General features: G+C 29.6%; 3 protein-coding genes across 5 annotated transcripts; 2 read left to right on the forward strand and 1 right to left on the reverse strand.

The window, feature by feature from the left end:
- Positions 1 to 1,070: 1,070 nt before the first annotated feature.
- Positions 1,071 to 4,947, reverse strand: LOC117177633 (60S ribosomal protein L35). The gene is made up of 3 exons (XM_033368422.1): positions 4,865 to 4,947; positions 1,567 to 1,703; positions 1,071 to 1,363 (listed from the first exon to the last, which is right to left on the reverse strand). Exons 1-3 carry the CDS (start codon positions 4,865 to 4,867, stop codon positions 1,132 to 1,134), a joined length of 372 nt encoding a protein of 123 aa, XP_033224313.1. The 5' UTR covers positions 4,868 to 4,947; the 3' UTR covers positions 1,071 to 1,131.
- Positions 4,948 to 5,212: 265 nt separating this feature from the next.
- Positions 5,213 to 8,981, forward strand: LOC117177632. Of its 2 annotated transcripts, XM_033368420.1 has the most exons (4): positions 5,213 to 5,349; positions 5,415 to 5,714; positions 7,917 to 8,175; positions 8,675 to 8,981. In XM_033368420.1, the coding sequence occupies exons 2-4, from the start codon at positions 5,531 to 5,533 to the stop codon at positions 8,757 to 8,759; spliced, it is 528 nt and encodes a 175-aa protein (XP_033224311.1). In that variant the 5' UTR covers positions 5,213 to 5,349; positions 5,415 to 5,530; the 3' UTR covers positions 8,760 to 8,981. The 2 variants fall into 2 exon arrangements, with proteins under 2 accessions (XP_033224311.1, XP_033224312.1); XM_033368421.1 differs by having other exon boundaries at positions 5,217 to 5,714.
- Positions 8,982 to 9,431: 450 nt separating this feature from the next.
- LOC117177631 lies at positions 9,432 to 14,972 on the forward strand. Of its 2 annotated transcripts, XM_033368419.1 has the most exons (6): positions 9,432 to 9,536; positions 9,634 to 9,699; positions 10,748 to 10,883; positions 11,009 to 11,208; positions 11,339 to 11,518; positions 12,576 to 14,972. In XM_033368419.1, exons 3-6 carry the CDS (start codon positions 10,751 to 10,753, stop codon positions 13,815 to 13,817), a joined length of 1,755 nt encoding a protein of 584 aa, XP_033224310.1. In that variant the 5' UTR covers positions 9,432 to 9,536; positions 9,634 to 9,699; positions 10,748 to 10,750; the 3' UTR covers positions 13,818 to 14,972. The 2 variants fall into 2 exon arrangements, with proteins under 2 accessions (XP_033224310.1, XP_033224309.1); XM_033368418.1 differs by lacking the exons at positions 9,432 to 9,536; positions 9,634 to 9,699 and adding an exon at positions 9,707 to 9,872.
- Positions 14,973 to 17,504: the final 2,532 nt, after the last annotated feature.

Raw genomic sequence — 17,504 nt, forward strand, 5'->3', positions numbered from 1 at the left:
CATATTGCGCGTTGTTTGGCTTCAAATTTTGATTTTCTTTTGACTTCAAAAATGCTGTAACTCAGCAAATTTTCTTTTTATCGAAAAAAGTCATCAAGTTGTTTGGCTTTTTGAGTACTATGAATCTCCGTACATAAAATTTTAAATATAAAAAAAAGACAAAAAATTTTTTAATATCTCTTTGAATTTTTATCTAAAATGACCGGTTAACGAACTCGTTCTTTCTTTTAATACCTAAAAAAAGCGTGCCAAAGATCGATTTGATCCGTTCACTTTTTCGAGTTATATTATTTAAGGAAGGGCAGACGCCACCGTAAAAACTTGATTTTCGGATTCAGGGTATCTCGGAACGTGGAGATCCGCTGAACAACTGTAGTGTCAAATTTCGGACAATTCTAACACTTTTTCAATCATAAATTATGAGAATGTCCAAAATGAGCGAAAAGTTTATTTTTTATTATATGAATACATAAGCATATAAAAAGTATGATCCTTTTTTCTTGGACAAATTTCGTTCAAGTCTTCACGGAGACATTTCGGTAGATTAATTCACGGCACTACTTCTTGATTTTTCACGCTTTGACGCGAGGATTAAGATCTCGAAGCACTTGCTTTTAAAGCATAGTTCTCGAAGTTTCAGGCATTGAGCCATGTCCCTATGCTCTCAGGTCTCGAATTTCATGCTAGTAGATCACAGAATCCGAGATTTTAAATCACGTGAAAATTGTACGTTTAAGATCACGCGCTTCCATGAACTACAGCTGACCCGGTTCCTTCTTCAGGAAAAACATATTTTTACGAAACCAAACTCAGTAAGGATTACCATGAATTTATTAAGTTTGTGTAGTATTTAATTAATCGGACCTGCCAAAATCTTGAGAAAATTTTAAGCCCTTGGTCATCTGCATCCAGAAAAATTAAGCCATTTTCAAAACTATCTTGAAAGTTTTCCTCCATTAAAATTTAAAATAAACCGGAAAAAATTCAAGATTAGAAATCAGCATGTTTTCCTCAAGAGTAAAGACTTATTTCATCTAAAATGTACGTGGAAATAAATGAGAAACCACAGATTTTGTGAACCTCCTTTTAATTAAGTTAAAAAATTCTTGCTGCGTCAAAATAACAATAGACTTATGCTTTCAAAGCGAATTTTCTTTGTGGGAACGCAGACAATTTTCGGATGGTTTTCAGAGGTTTCAGGTTAGCCTGGTAAGGCGTGAGTTTCCTGCGAATGGCTCTGGTCTTCTTGGGCCTTAAGTCCAAGGGCTTGTATTTTTTGTTCTTGAAAAGGAGTCGGAGATTCTCCTTTTGCTTCTGGTGCATAACGATGTGCACGCGGGCAATTGCTTTGCGAAGGACGCGACTAAAAACAAAGAAATTTAATTATCACATTATACTAGTTTATATTCAAATTAGTTTTTAAATTCGGGATAGAAAACTAACAGGATTTTCAAAATATAAAGGGGAGGGTAAATCTATCATTTTCAATTTTTCACAAGTATTAAATAATAAAAATTAAAAGAATTTTAAAATGCAAGTTTATTATTTACAAGAATAAATGCTCACATTTTGGACAATTTGCTGGCGGATCCTCCGGTGACCTTCGCCACTCTATGTGACATGAGCTCATGTTTGAACTCTTCCAGAACCTTGGTTAGCTCCTTCTTGTCTTTTTTTCGCAACTCGCAGCACTTTGCCTTCACCTAAAATCAAATGAGCACAAGATTCGACATATTTTTTAAGTGTATAACTTACCATGATACATTAAAAATAAAATGAAATTCATATACATTAATTATAATTTTATTATTTTTAAGTAAACAAATTTTTAATAAATTTGTAATTAAATTATTTCAAGGCTTGTGTATAATTATTTAATAAACAAATTCAAATTTAAAATAGAAAACTTGACTTTGAAGAATGCTACCAAATCGTGAAATTTAAGACAATATAAGAAATTAAATTTTTATAAACTGCACAATTTCAAATTAAAAGTTTGTAATATCCGCAAGCATTTTATATAAAACAATTCAAAGGCCTCCAACAATATATAACAATTTAAAATCCTGCCATAAATATCTAGGATGCAAAAACTTGGTCAAGTATAATTTTAAAAAGTTGTGAAATCAAATCTGGTGAAGTAAAGTGAAACAATAATAATTAATATTAATTGATTACAAGAATTGGAGAATCAATTTGTTTAAATGATATTTTAGAAATTAAATCTAAGAAGAAAATTCAGAAAAACTATTTAAAAACATTTTTTAAATCTTAAGAACTTGGTTACGGGCCGTTCTTAAGAGCATGTTATACTTAGAAAATTGTCGATTTTACCAGTTTTAGGTTCCGACGGCTTTTTTTCTTTAACAATCAATATTTTGTCTTAAAAATTTGGGACATGATAGCGAACATGCTGACGGACGTCCCCACACACTTTTTTTGGCTTAATTCAAAAAATTTTTAATTTAGCAAAATCTGATTAATTTGCATAGCGCTTAGGAATTAGTATCGATTTTACCAGTTTTAGGTTCCGACGGCTTTTTTTCTAGAATAATCAATATTTTGTCTTAAAAATTTGGGAAATGATAGCGAACATGCTAACGGACGTCCTCGCACACTTTATTTGTGTTTTTTTTTTCAAAAAATTTTTTGATATTGCTAACAACGTGTGTACATTTGGAGGTTATGTATGTTACAATTCTCCTGTGCGTTACTTCCAAACTACACAATATTTTTGGTCGAAAACTTTGGACTTGCAAATAAACATAGTAACTAATCTCCCGCAACTAAACTTGTTTGCAGGCAATAAAAAAAGTTTATTTCATAAATAATTTCCAGATTATCGGAAAGGCAGAGATGAAAAACGACGTAACCTCAAAATAATACATATGCATAAAATTTTGATTTAGCACAATAAATTTTTTTGTTATTATATCCCTTAAAAATGAGTCCGGGGACGTCCGTTATGATATTTTATAGCATCTCCGAATTCAGTTTTAAAAAATTTTCATTTTCGTGGGAAAAAAGCCGGGGAAACTGTAAGTATCACATGCCCTTAAATTAAATGACGGATTAAAGACCCCATCTAAGACCCAGCCCACCCCTGTAACAAACCGTAACAACATATTTCTACCCCCCCCCCCCAACCCTATAATCTTACTGTACGTAATTTTCAGTTTCCAGAAATGTTTTGCTACTTATTGCTAGTAAAATTAAGCAGCGTCCAAGAACATAATTTTCAAAATTCCAGGATAGTTCTTTGACTAATTTTTCACTGTCCTTGATCATTAATATTCAAATACGAACATTTTAATCTTATAACTTTTTTAAAACGGAATAAAACAGTATTTCAGATACAAACTTAAAAATGTGAAATTCATTATTTTATTTAAAATTAAACAATTTCTTTTCTAATGCAAAAGATTACATTTTAACAAAATACTTTAATTTTCAACCTAAGCATTTTTAAACCAAAAAGGGAGAATTTTCAATTAAAGAAGATCAATCATTTTTAACCATAAAGTTTCATTTACCTTAAAAAAATGATATTTCTGCTGAAACAGATAAATTTTAAAATAAAAAAGAGCAATTTTGCAAAAAATAGTTGAATTTTTTGTTAAAGAAGATTTTAATTCACTTTTCACAATTGAAATATGATATTTTTAAACAAGAAACGAGTTTCTACGAAAAAATTTAATTTTGAATAAAAAAAGAGGAATTTTTAACCGAAAGGGATAACTTTTTAACAAAATTATTGAATTCTCTACCAAATAGTTGCATTTTTATCCGAAAAGATAAAATTTTTCTTACATCCGATATGATATATATAACTTTTCTTTTACAAATTTTTCAAAATTGAATAATATCACACTATTTTCAAACTTTAGAGTTGACTAATCGAAACTGAAAAATTTGGTATGAATTGAATTTTTATTTTATTATGAATGTTTAAACAAAAAATTATAAGTAAAACATCTTTCAGATTTGAGCATTTCAAATTTCAAGACGTTAAAAAAGCAATGAGGAATTTGCAAGATTCCAATTGGTTAAATTCTTTTGACTAATTAATAATTATAAACTAAAACCGCTCAAACCATTCAAAATTTATCAATTTCAAGTCGTAAAGTATATCAAAATTTGATACATTTAAAATAATTAAATGTTTACAAATGCCCCATGTCAAATAGTTTTGAGTATTCGAAAATTTCATATTTTAATTTCTGTCATAATTCTGACACGAACAATTTCAATTTAAGACCTTGGATATTTATGACAGAATTTATTTTTTTCAAATTAAAAAATGTTGAGCTAGCTAGGAACATTTTTGTCATGCCACGTGCCTGATAAATGACTCCAATATTGCAAATTTACCTCTGTATGTATAATAAACTAGAACATAATTACTGTAGAAGCAAATCAAATTGTTTTAAAAATAAGTATCATTTAGCCAAATCTTATTTTAGGATTCGGACAACGGCGTGGACGAAAGCAAAATGACAAATAAGAACCTAACCTAAAAATCCATAATATTATTTAAAGAATTTTACAATCTTTGTGCTTCAGAAAACTACTAGCAAATGTTCAAAAAAAATTAGAAATGTTCTAATATTTGGTGAAGAATTCCGTGAAAAGAAAGCCCAAAAATAAAAAATATACACATCAAAGACATGGGAAGCAGGAAAAAACGTGGAAAGAGAGGTTAGAAAATATATCTATGGACTGTTCGAAAATCGGGTAATAAATTTCAACATTAAAACAAAAATATATTAAATGATTGCCTCTTCCATTCCTACATGCAAAATTACATCAATTTTTAGGCTATTATCACGAATATTCAAGAATTTTGCGAACAAATTGAACTTACCATTTTGCTAGCTTGATGTACAACACGAAAGAAAGTAACTGCAAGTTAGCCATTCATAAGTCCTCCTGGGGCAATGATTCAAAAATTAAATCGCAAGTTTTTCATCTAATTTTTCGATTAAAAAATATTAAAATATCATTTAATTAATGTCTTGTCTCTGATTCTTCAAAACCGTTCATTACTGCATAAAAAATGTATTTAACAAAATATATTTTTGGAACCCCTTTTTGTACTTTACTGTTTGACGCACGCGCAGAATTTTTCCACTCAATGCTGATTTCAACCAATTAGAAGCTTCAAATAAACTTGACACTCAAAACTCAGGAGAAACAACTTTACCTAAGACATTATTCATAACTTAAAATTCACAAATAGTTGACGATGATTTATTTTTCTATACATAAATAAAATAGTTTTAAAAAAATTATCTAAAATATGATGTTTTCATTCAAGGTTTTGGTTTATTCAGCTGCAATTTTTGTCTTGTAAAATTCAATTGTATTGGCTTTACTGAAGTAATCTACGCTTGTTAGTTACGTCATTTTTATAGTTTGCAGCAGCAGCCAGCAGGCAGCAGCAGACAGTTTACGAGGCTTACGACAGTGATGAGGTGAGAAGTGCAAGTCCGAGTTATTTAATGCTTTTCTGTTTACAAATTACGTCAACATGACAAAAAATTCGGAAATTCAGACCAATGGAAATGGCTTTTTTAAGCACATTGGTGAGATAAAAAAAGTGACAAAAGTCCCGAATGTCTGGAGACAAGTGGAATTTAACGAATGGACTTTTAGTTTGATTCTCTTCGTTTTCTCCCTGATTATCGTAGTCGGCAAGTTGGCTGTCAATTACGGTGAGTTTGAACTTCTTTTGAATAAAATGTGCATAATTTATTAATAATTTTCACTCGATTAAATCACGTACTTTATATTTTTCTTGATAAAGTCACAGACACAAGTACATCAAGAGAAATTTGTATTTCTCATTTAAAGGATGAAAGAAGCCGAAATGCCTTTTGGAGCCTAAAAATTACTCAAAACTTTTTTATTATTATTTATATTCAGGAAAATACTTTTTAAAGTAATTTTTATAGTAGATTTAACAACATATTTTTATATGTAACAGAAACTTTTGAAAGAAGTTCTGTGAAATATATAATTTATGGAAAATGTGGGTGTACTCTTGAATTACGTCATAAGTGTTAAAAAACATTTTGATTTTTTTTTGTATTTTGATCTTTAATAAAAATTTAGACCCTGTTCGCCATTTGAATACTTTTTGATTTTATTAAATTTAAAAAAGTCATTTTTTATTATAAATATAAGAGTTGATTTGTATAATTTCGAATTTTTTGAAAATGAAGGAACAATTTTACGCCTCATTTTAGGCATTAGAGGCTTTAATTTCACACCTCTTAAGAAAGTGGCATAAAAATATGTTCTTTATTTATCATATGCTAATTCTTACGATTTCACGTGAATGAGTCATCCCACTCATTTGGAAGATACTTGTATCGATTGAGTCACGAATGACTTCGTAAATTTTGAAATTATCATAATTCAGGTGGTAATTAGTAATTAAGGTTACAATTTTATGTTGACCTTTTAACTGTTTTAATATAATATAGAGAAGAAGTACATATTTCTCAGAACTGTTTTTCATTGTTTATTAATACTTTTAACGCAATATTTATTTATATTATTATAATTCGGCAAGAAAATTGTAAAACTTTAATTAAAATTATTTTTAATGTTTTCTGTTGCACAAATCAAATCAGAATGCATGCAAAAATATTTAAAATCCATTTCCATAACTCATTCAAATATATATATATGTATACACTACCGGTGGAAATAATCTATGCATCTGTTTTTAAGCTAAAGGCTCTTAATTTTTATAATATTAACATGAAATTTTTTTCCTTATAATATAACAACTCAATAGAATTCTGCGTATAATAAGCCAAAGCTGTAGGTAAAATGTCAAATTTACAAAAAGATATTGCAAAAAGCGTAAAATTTCGATGTTTTCGAAAAATTGAAATAACTGGTAATAATTAACATTTTTTTATAGTTTTTGAGCTGATTTTAAAACTAAGTCTCCATATAATTTTTCGAAATTGTTCAGATATTTGTAGAATTTTTTCGCTAAATTCTGCCCTAAGTACCAAATCTTTGCAAAAAACTTGCAAAATTTCCGTTTTTTAATATTATTTATTATATTTTAATAAATTTTAGTAATGCTTATAAATATATTAATCTGGGACTCGAATGAAATTAAGGAACATTTTGTGATTTTTTTCAATTATTTCTATAAATTTAATATAATTTACCTGAAAAACGATGAAAAGTATGAAAACTACTAAAATTAATGCAGCTACGGAAGTATTTTGTCAAATTTTGTTTTTTCAAAGTTTTATGACGAAAGGAACATAACGAAAATTTTTTTACGTTTCTTTTTGTTATTTTCTATAGAAAATATAATTACCACCTCATTTTGACGTCGTGTCTTCGTAGCCTCATTATCTTTTGATACTTTCTTAGACTGAGCTTATTTTTTAGCCATATTATTTTTAATTTATTGAAATAATTGACAAATATAAAAAATGCCCCTTAATTTTGTTTGAATCTCGAGATATTAATGTTTTCAATATTTTAAAATCATGTGGTGAGTACCATCACTATTAGAAATTTTGCGACTTTTTTTTGCAACAAGTTCGATCCTATGGTACAATCTAGGAATATAATTCTGAAAATATCTTCAAAAATTAGAAAAAGACAATGCAGAATCATCTTAAAATTAGCTAATTAGACGGAGAATAATGTTATTACCTTTGGTGTTATTATGAAGGGGAAAATAATTTTTATATTTGGAAAATTATGGCCTTTAGAATCTGTTAAAAAAAAGAGGCGTGCAGATAATTTTCAACGGTACTGTAGTTCATCAGAACGAAGAAATGCATATTATTTGAAAGGGTTTTGTTACAGCTACTCTGTAAGAGGAAATATTATTAGATTTACTGTAAATCTAATATATCCTTGTTTGCCATCTTCAGGATACATGAATCATTGGCCACTTGTCACCCGAAATATTATACCAGACGCCCTTAGTTCCTATCAATGGTCAGAATTGCATGCAAAGAAATTAGAGGATCTGACAAACAGTTTTAGTGGATTATTTGAGATATACGGATGGCTAATGAGAGCGTCACTAAGCGGTCTGGCGACCATGGGATTTACATGGTTTATCGTCTACAAAGACAGCAATATTCCCGGAATCAACCCTCCTTCACCTTTTCGAAGTTCAAAAGACAGGTGAGATACCTTCAATTAGGTATTTTCACTTCTTTGACTACTGAAAGGAAAACAAGCTACCAAATGCATGGGATTCGGTCAATTTTTGCCCTATTTTGTTAATATCTTCGTAAAAACTAATTTTTTCTGTATAAGTGTATTTAAAAAATATTTTGAATTTTTTAGTTACTATTTAATGAAATAATAAAATGATAATAATTATTATTAATTACAAATATATTACAGAAATAAAGTTTGTTTGCATGCACTTGGTTCATTGTTTTCCCCTCAGCTTTCACCAAAGTGAAATTAGCCGATGGTTGCAGTGAAAATACCTAATAGTGAGTTTTATATACTGAAATTTTGTTAATCTTTTCTTCTGATTTTAAAGCGAATTTACCGATTTAACTGTACAATCCAGTATTAAAATTAAAAAAGAATATTGATAATCACTATTAGAATAAAGATAGCGAAAAGTCATATTTGGTTATTAATTTATAATAATATTTTTGTCTTTCAGATTTAAGAAAGAAACTGGAATCCCAACTAATTATTTGGTGGGAGCACTAAATGGACTGCTCATTTTCTTCTATATGTGCCTTTAAATTATTCATTACTAAACGAAACAGCGACGCTGTTTGCTCATGTACAAAGGATGTGGCGTTATTTATTTTTATTTATATACTTATTGCAATGTTAAGTATTCAAAAGGAATTATTGTGTTCGGGAGTATTTACAAAATAGTATATAACAAAAAAGAGGTATAACAATTTTGGTGGTTTTTGATTTTTGTATTCAATGTTTAATAAAGTGGCTATTTAAGTAAATTTGTCTGTGATTATTTATTCTTCACCCGTCTTTTTAAATAATTTCATAATTTAGAAAATTACGATTTATAAATAAAATAATAAACATTTACAAGCTTATGAAAAATCTGTAAATACCTAAAATGAAGTTTCAAATTTTACGATTAACGCACTATGAATGCCTAGTATGCATTTTCCATAATCCAAAGAGCTGAAAATGAGTTAGATGTACGGAAAATTCTGCATTAGACTGTTCTAGCATGAAATTCGAAATAAACTTTTTCTCCAATGCTACTCCTTCTTAAAAATTTAATTTTTTTCTAAATGATTTATAAAGAAATTGAAAATTCAGAGAATTTTTTTATATTTTTTTCTTGTCTTTAACGAAGCAGGCCTGACCTGATGCAGGCGATTACGCATATTCCGAAAAAGGTTGGCGAGCCTGCGCGAGTGACATAACCTTACATTCCAACCATGAATGAATAAAAAAAAGTTGACTCGCAGTCTACAAAAATATTGCCTATTTACGGTTATCGTAATATGTTTGTGAAGTGTAAGGCTAAAATTTGTGAAATGGTGCGTTCTAAAAAAGAACCGAGGCCAATGCGAAATGCGAGGAATCACGTTTTCTATGTTGCCCGACACAAGCGCTAAATATAGGATTTATTTTTAGGTTTGAGCTAGACGAATAGTTTAATGGTTTAATTCAGGTTTCTGGTTCAAACCAGGTATACTAGAGGTTCGTAATATTTACAAAATGACACTACACTCTTCCTTTTTCTTCGCGCTTTTTCCTCTATAAATAAGTTGTGATTTCACGCTGTAACGCGCATATCGTTTTCACACTCTCAAAAGTTGACAAAAGTTTTGTTCACAATGTTTGACACGAAAAATAACCCTTGCTTCTATTTTGTAAGTATTTTTTCCTTTATAATTTATGTTTGTTAACAAAATAAGGTTTTTTTTAGAGTTGGGGTGGTAAAAATTAAAGTTTTGTTTTGTATCAAAAACTATTTGAGATTAGCATTTTGATTTTAAATGATTTTATTTAGGTTAAAAAAAAGCAAAATTTGTTTATCCAATAAATTTCTAAAATTATTCTCCTTTTCCGCAATGTCATGTGCTTATTTTTCACTTAGTCTTTTTAAATGATCTGCTGTATACGCACTTCAGACTAGAAAAACAGCTATAATACATTTATATGTTTGCATTTTTAATATGTTCTCTATATGATAATAAGCAATATATAATTCCTAACAAAGTTTAAAAAATGTTGGTCTTGCATTTGTGATAAAAAGGCTTGCAAAAAGTTTTATCGAGTCACTTTTTTAAATTATTGCATCCTTCTGTTTGCATTTAATATTTTAATTTAACTATATCAATTCGGGGTCATTCACAAAATACGTGATGCTTTTTAATAAATTTTTTATTGGCAGTGATATTTGTATACCCTCCCTCAAGATTAAAAATTACTGAAAATTTTGACTCGCTTTATAATAATTATAAACAATAGAGGTGAAAAAAGAATATTTACAAGCGAAGTATACCTATTTGCTTTTTCGACATTGAAAGAATTATAACTCTGCCACCTCGAGCTGATTTCAAGTTACAAATGAAGAAAATGATACATTTATATGAAGAAGTTAAAAAAGATCTATGTCACATGATATTATTTTAAACACTACACCCCCAAAAGTATCGCATATTTGGTGAATGGCGCCTTTCTGAAATTAATGTGTTATTTTCTTTAATTAAACTAAATGCCAAATTATTTTTGAAATTTTTAGAAAATGGCAAATGATCCCCTAAAGAGAAGTAACGAGAGACTTTCGGAAATTAGCGAGAGATTAGAACAAAGTCATTTAGTATATTTACAAACTGAAGACACGCCCTTAAAATTAGAACAACGTCGAAAGCTTGAAGGTTGGTAGTGGTTATTCTTTACTATTGTAATTAAATGATATGCAAATTGAATGACTTTAATCATATTTACTTGATTAGAGTGTAACTAAATTTGGTTATATTCATGATTATTATTTCCTTTTTAGGGTTCATTAAGGAATACTTGTGCCTCGTACAAAATGAGTTGAAATATACTTTCCCATCGACTGCAGATATTCTTCATAGATCTGCAGCTACAGTACAAAATTTTAGTGGATACAGGGCTTGTACTGCTTGGAGTGCTATTTCATTATACGCCGTAAATCTTTTGTCACAACCTTGGCGAAAAGAGTATCGAACTTTAAGGGTTAGCATTCAATAAAAAGAATTATTAACGATACTTTCTACAGCGTGGACGTTCACATATTGGAAAGATATTGTTCATATTTTCTTTTCCTTTCTTTTTAAAAGTTAAACAAATTTTTGTCCGTTTTTAGACTTACAGTGGATATTATAAACATGAGGTTGAAGCCAATTTGATTGGTGCTGAGGTGATGTTTGAATTAATGGGCTACAAACACACTGGCTTGGGAGTTTTGTCTCTGGAAGGACCGATCGATCCGGACAAAGTTTCGTTCGTCAGCAGAGATGCTATTGTTGCCTTTGTAGAGTGTCAGGTATAATTTTTCACAATTTAAATTATTTAAACAAATTTGTATTTTTCTAAGGCAGGGGTTTCCGAAAGTAGGCTTAGTTTTCCTTACTTTAAAATTTCTAAGTAAAAGATTCAATGCAGTTTGAATGTTTTATACTCAAAATTTGAATTTCCTACAAACCTTTTTGTGTATGAATAATTCAAAATTTAATTTTCTAATTCAGAATTAAATTGATCTAAAGTCTATCTTAATTAAATAATTATTATAATTGCATAACAAATTATATACCAATAAAGTAATGTAAAATATTAAAAAGTAGCAAGAAGTTCACAAAAAATTGGTTAATACCAATCTAAAGATTTTTTCCCCCTTTAGTTGCGATAACGTTGTTCAAATTCTTTCTATTAAAAATTTAAAATTATTTTTTGTATTAAAAGTTTTTTTTCGGATAATTCAATTTCAAAGGTTTCTAATTAAATTTTTTACATTTTGAAAGGTGAAAATGACGAAAAATTAATATTTTTTATTTCAGAAAAATTTGTGGAATCCATTTTAATTTTGGTTTAAATGTAATAACAATTTTAAATTTTACAATTTAAGCATCTTTGACTTGGATACATTCAATTTAGTTTATAGTCGCATCGAATTCAAAATTAGTTTTATTTGAAAGCACTAATGGAATTTTAATTCCTGTGAACTGTAAGTGATCAATTTTAAATGTTTTTTAAATTTGCCTGTTTTCGAATTTCTCATCTGAAATAATTTAATTTACAGATTCTCAGTTTAAAAAAACTCCTGATTTCGAAAGCTTTGAATTTATTTGTTACCACTTATTTTTATTATTATTATCAGTATTTTATTAATTATTTAGTATTATTAATGTTGAAAAAAATTATTTGTGAATAATTATCGGCAATTACTTCGTTAAAATAAATTTTCTCTCAATTTTACGTCGAAAAAAAAATTGATAGATCTGACAAAAGGCCGGGTGATCCTGGGTCATGCTGGACCTGTGGATTGAGAAGACCCCTGATCTAAGAGTTCCCTAGAATTGATGGACCTCGTATTTTTTCCCCAGATACTGAAGGAAATTTGGGAAGGCGTTTCAAAGAACTTCACGATCTCCTGGCTCGAAGTCTTGGAATTTCGAGAAAACCACGTGGGTACACCGGAGCAAGCAATTCGTGCTTTAAGCTACCGATTCCATGAAAAATTGCGCCACAGCGAATCGAAACCCAATCCTTATTTAAATTATACCTACTTGCCTTCAGTTCCCACTGATGTAATATCTCCCTCTCTCCAATATCCTCTCCCAGTCAGTAATTATAACACTTTGATGTGCCCTCCAGAGTATCCGTACTTGGGAGGGGACACGGGACTCTTCCTGGGAAATTATCGACTCGATTATCCCGAAAATCTTGGCAACACTTGTGGTTACAGGACCACCAAACATTCGCAAGTTCCTTACCACACAGGCATGGCAACCTGTACATCCGGAGTCCCCACAGGTTGTTTAATCGAACTCGATCCTCCGAATCACGAGAAATCTCACAGTATAAAAATGAACCACAAAAACTGCCTCGATGAAGTTGATTTATGTCCCCGGAAAATCGGAAACAACGACCTCTATGCAAAAGTCGATAGGAAATTGAGCACGCCTTCTTCCAATGCAGAGAACTGGGACTACGTTTACGCTGGTCTCAAGAGCACCGGATATTCAAAAGATCTGGGAGATCGAGATGATATTCTTTACAAAAGACAAGTTGCTGTCCAAACTCCCAAACACAGGCCTGTGAAGCCTACAGAATTTGAAGAAAAGTTTCAAAAGTTTGAAAAGAAGAGATTGAGTCGCTTGCAGAATGAATTGGAAAGCGCTACAAACAGCAAAACTAATCATCATGACCTTCACAAGAAAAAAACTCCCTTTCATGCTGCTGCTGATTTTAATTCTCGAACTGAATTTCCTTCTGAGAAAAATCAGGACAAGAGCAAGAAGATTAATCAGACAATGACGAATTTAAACATCTTTCAAGCGACAGATACGGAGGAACAAATTGCTCAGGATATGAGGGATTGGAAGCTTTCTCAGAACGATAATAAACAGGACGAAGGGTGGACTTGTACTTGGTGTACATTTTTGAATGCACCTGATAATTCCATTTGTGAAATGTGTGTAAAGTCTAGGTATAAGGGAAATGAGGATGTGCCGCTTGCTAGCGGTGGTAAGGAATGTCCACAATGCACTTTGGTGAACGAGAAAGATGTTGTGAGATGTAGTGCATGTGACGCAGACTTGAAATACTCTCCTACTTATATTTAAAATACACTGTGGTATTGTGATTCGTAGTTGAGGCTCGATAAAAATGAAAAGATTGAAGTGAATCTTTTAAAAAAGTTATTGCAATGGTGAGTTGAATAATAACTTCTTGGATTCTGTATTATGTAAGCAGAGATATTAATTTGTAAATGTTTATCATTTTTTTATATACGCTTGGACCTTATAATCCAACCGCCACTAACACTGATCTATGCACTAGGAGGTATAGAGGGTATATTTTGCTTAAAATATCGAGAAGCGTGCGCTGATTATGAATATCTACGGCACTTTTTCACAAAATTGTTCGCTAATTGTTTAAACAAGTTTATTTAAATCAAATACTGTATTTATGAGAAAATAATTCTGTAAAATTTATTTTGGAAAGTTTGAACTAAGACAACACTGTTTGCTGTTTAATGCGCGTACTCTACACAAGAAAAATAAATTTTCTGACCGAAATAAAACTTTTATTCAGGGACGAATTTTAAAGATGGTCATTTTGAATAAATGTATGTAATATTCCATACATAGATGCAAAAAAGACCGTTTTAAAATGTTCACATAAACAAGTTTTATTTCGATTGGAAAATTTCTATTTTCTCTGTAGGATACAGATCGTAAAAAGCAATTTAAATTTTTTGAAATTTTTCTTTTCAATAGGTACTAAGATATCCATATCCACCTCATATAACTGCAAATATGTCAATTTTGGAAGTTTATTCTTGCCAACCCCTGAGTAGTCACATTGCGACAAGTGAAATTGACGGCGAGTTACATTTGCAGAAACGCACATTGCGTTATCTCTCACTCGCAAAATTTAAACATTCAAGTAACTTTTTAATGTTACACAAAGTATTTAACATTTTTTTCTGCATTAGTTATACCGCAATGTGACTTGCTGCAGTTTTTCTAATTTTTTGTAGACTTCAAATTCATCGAAATAAAAATTGCCGCAATGCGAGTTGCCAGGCGTGATCTAGAGTCTAGACCCTGAATTGAATGCAAATTTTATCGCTTATAACGCTATAACTTGAAAACGGTCATTTGTATAAAAAAGTGTAAACGGCACCAAGTTTTTTCTTGGTTCAGACTTTCCCAAACATATTTTACAGCATTTTTTCATAATTACTGTAGTTGTTAAAAAAAAAAAAAAAACTTCGAAAATGTATCCTGGATATTCATAATCGACATTTTAAGACAAAGTTACCCTCTAGACCTCTTAGTGCATGCAGAAGTTTTAGTGGGAGCTGAATTATTATCAATCGCCGGGGAAATATATTTACTCGCCAGATAAATATTTATGAAGCTCTGAATTCCTCAAGTTTGAAGCAAGAATGTTATAATTTTTTAAAAGTTTTTAGTATAATTTGAGAATTAAGTGATCAAAATCGAAGTTAGTCTTCTGTTCCGAAAGACCATTGCAACTGTTGATATATTTCTGTTAAGAATTCTATTCTGAAAAAAGATATATCCTTAAAGATAAGGGATGCAAATATAATCAAAATGTGATAAAAATTTTAAGCGTTCAAAAAAGGTTGAAAGAAAAGGCAGCAGTATTGGCGACGAGTTTTACTGTTACTTAAACTTAAAACATCTTCGGTCCCTCAAAGCGAGGACATAAATTATATAGAAGTATTATGATTGATGTGCGTATCGCAAAAGAGAGACTCATTAGGGTAACAGGTGTGCAATGCTCTCAGTGTCTGAAAGTCGGTTAAGATATTGAAGATGGAGTTTAAATGATTCAAGAATCAAGCTTAAAATGCAGTTCCCGGAGAACAAAAAAGTATCTTTGCATTTGTGAATCTGTTTGAAAGGCAGTAAGTATTGTGTACTAAAGGCAGAGAATAGTTTACAAGATTGTATCAACTCTTTATACTGTTGATGTATGAAAGTGCTGAGTGCAAGAAATAAGTTTATGAATTCTACTTAATGAACATTCTGATACCAAAAGCTTGAACTAAACTGTTACTGATGACCGAGAATAATATTTAACCTCTTTCACCCTCGTTCTTTTAGAAAGAGAACTTCTTATTTTTATCATAACTTGATATTTCTAAATATTTATGGTTAAGCTATGAGTGTATAGTTTTGAAAAAGAGTACGTTTATCATGTGATTGCATTTTATAAATAAGAGATAAGTCGATACTTTTTTTATAAGAAGTGTATATGGTATTTCTAAGGTATAATTTTCATTTTTTAAATATTGTGTTCACACAGATTGCTACAAATGTTAATAAATTAAACGATCTTCCCAACTGGAGCGTACATTAGTCCAAATTTGTCTTTTTTTAATATAAATTAAAAATATTAAAGCCGAGAAACTTTGCATTCATAGTATTTAAGACTAAGAATGAAAAACAAGATTGATTTCAATTTAAAATTATACAAGTTTAAGCCCTTTCAATTAAGATCTTTGAAATTTGGACATTAAGCTTGTGATAAATTCATAGTGAAAATAAGAGTGATTGGTTTAAGTTCCTGATTTAGTACGCTTTCAAATTTAAAAAATCCTATTAAAAATTCCTATTTTCAAGGCACGAATTTAAAACATTAATTTTTCATTGCTCAAATAAAAAAAATCTACAAGTTAAAAAACACGAACAGTTTTTAGTCTTTTCTAGGGGAATTTTTCTAACTTTGCAGGCTTCCATTTAAAGTGTAATGCCTTGAATTAAATTTTTTATAATATTACAAATTTATACCTTCCAAACTATTCCACTTTGAACGATTTGAGTTAGAAATCAGGCAGTTTTTAAATGACAAAATTGATTCATTTTACTTTTAAATGCTTAGTGCTAAAATGATGTATCCCTTTATTTCTGAAAATAAAATTTTTTCAATGTTTGTGGCTTTCAAAAATATTGTACACCATATTAAATGTCCACAATTTTCCAAGCATCAGTCTAAACATGGAAAATTATTCAATTTTGTATGCTTTGAATTTGCAAGTATTTTTTGTTTATTAAATAAAATAAAATAATTCTCAGTTTTAAATCATGCTTAACATTGAAATCATTTTAGTTTGCAGAACTGAAAATAAAAGATATTAAATTTTAGTGGGTTTCAGTTTGAAAGTTTTTTCATCTGTAGATTGTCTAATATTAAAAGTTCTTTATTCAAAATTGTTTTAATGTACAAACCCTAGAATGTTAGATGTTGTATAATCCTAAAAGATTTAAAACTAAAAACACAACAATTTAAAATATTTTATTATAAACTATCTATCAGAGCTTTCAATGTGAAAATATGCAATTTTATATGATTTAAAAATGAAATTTTGTTAATTATTTAAATATTTGAATTTTAAACTATTCGATTTCAGGAAGTATTCCATATAATTTAAAATTAAATGAATATAGAATCTGGAAGTATTCACGTATAAAGAAATAGAAGTTGTTCCATTGTTAAGGTTGTAGTCATTGAAATGTTTCTATTTGCATATTGAGTATTTTATTCTTAAATACTGTCCAATTTTGAAGGTCATAAAAATATTCACTTGAAATGCTTCCAATCCAAAAATTATTATATTTCGTAGGGATTCAGTCTTAACTGCCACTACAATCAAATAATCTAATTTTGTGAAATTTATAATTGTGAAGCTGAAGAAATTGTTAAAAAAAAACAAAGTAAAAAGCCAGTCATCCAGTTTTGTAGTTTGAATAGTTTCCGGATCCTGGAGGTGGGTT

The sequence above is a fragment of the Belonocnema kinseyi genome, chromosome 8 (assembly GCF_010883055.1).
Source record: "Belonocnema kinseyi isolate 2016_QV_RU_SX_M_011 chromosome 8, B_treatae_v1, whole genome shotgun sequence".
Taxonomy (NCBI): domain Eukaryota; kingdom Metazoa; phylum Arthropoda; class Insecta; order Hymenoptera; family Cynipidae; genus Belonocnema; species Belonocnema kinseyi.

Coding starts and splice junctions, on each gene's coding strand:
- LOC117177631 (XM_033368418.1), top strand. CDS start 9,837: ATGTTTGACACGAAAAATAACCCTTGCTTCTATTTT. Junction 11,209..11,338: donor AAGAGTATCGAACTTTAAGG/GTTAGCATTCAA, acceptor GTCCGTTTTTAG/ACTTACAGTGGATATTATAA. Junction 11,519..12,575: donor TTGCCTTTGTAGAGTGTCAG/GTATAATTTTTC, acceptor TTTTTTCCCCAG/ATACTGAAGGAAATTTGGGA.
- LOC117177633 (XM_033368422.1), bottom strand. Junction 1,364..1,566: donor GCCAGCAAATTGTCCAAAAT/GTGAGCATTTAT, acceptor CTTTGTTTTTAG/TCGCGTCCTTCGCAAAGCAA.
- LOC117177632 (XM_033368420.1), top strand. CDS start 5,531: ATGACAAAAAATTCGGAAATTCAGACCAATGGAAATGGCTTTTTTAAG. Junction 5,715..7,916: donor CAAGTTGGCTGTCAATTACG/GTGAGTTTGAAC, acceptor TGCCATCTTCAG/GATACATGAATCATTGGCCA. Junction 8,176..8,674: donor TTTCGAAGTTCAAAAGACAG/GTGAGATACCTT, acceptor TTTGTCTTTCAG/ATTTAAGAAAGAAACTGGAA.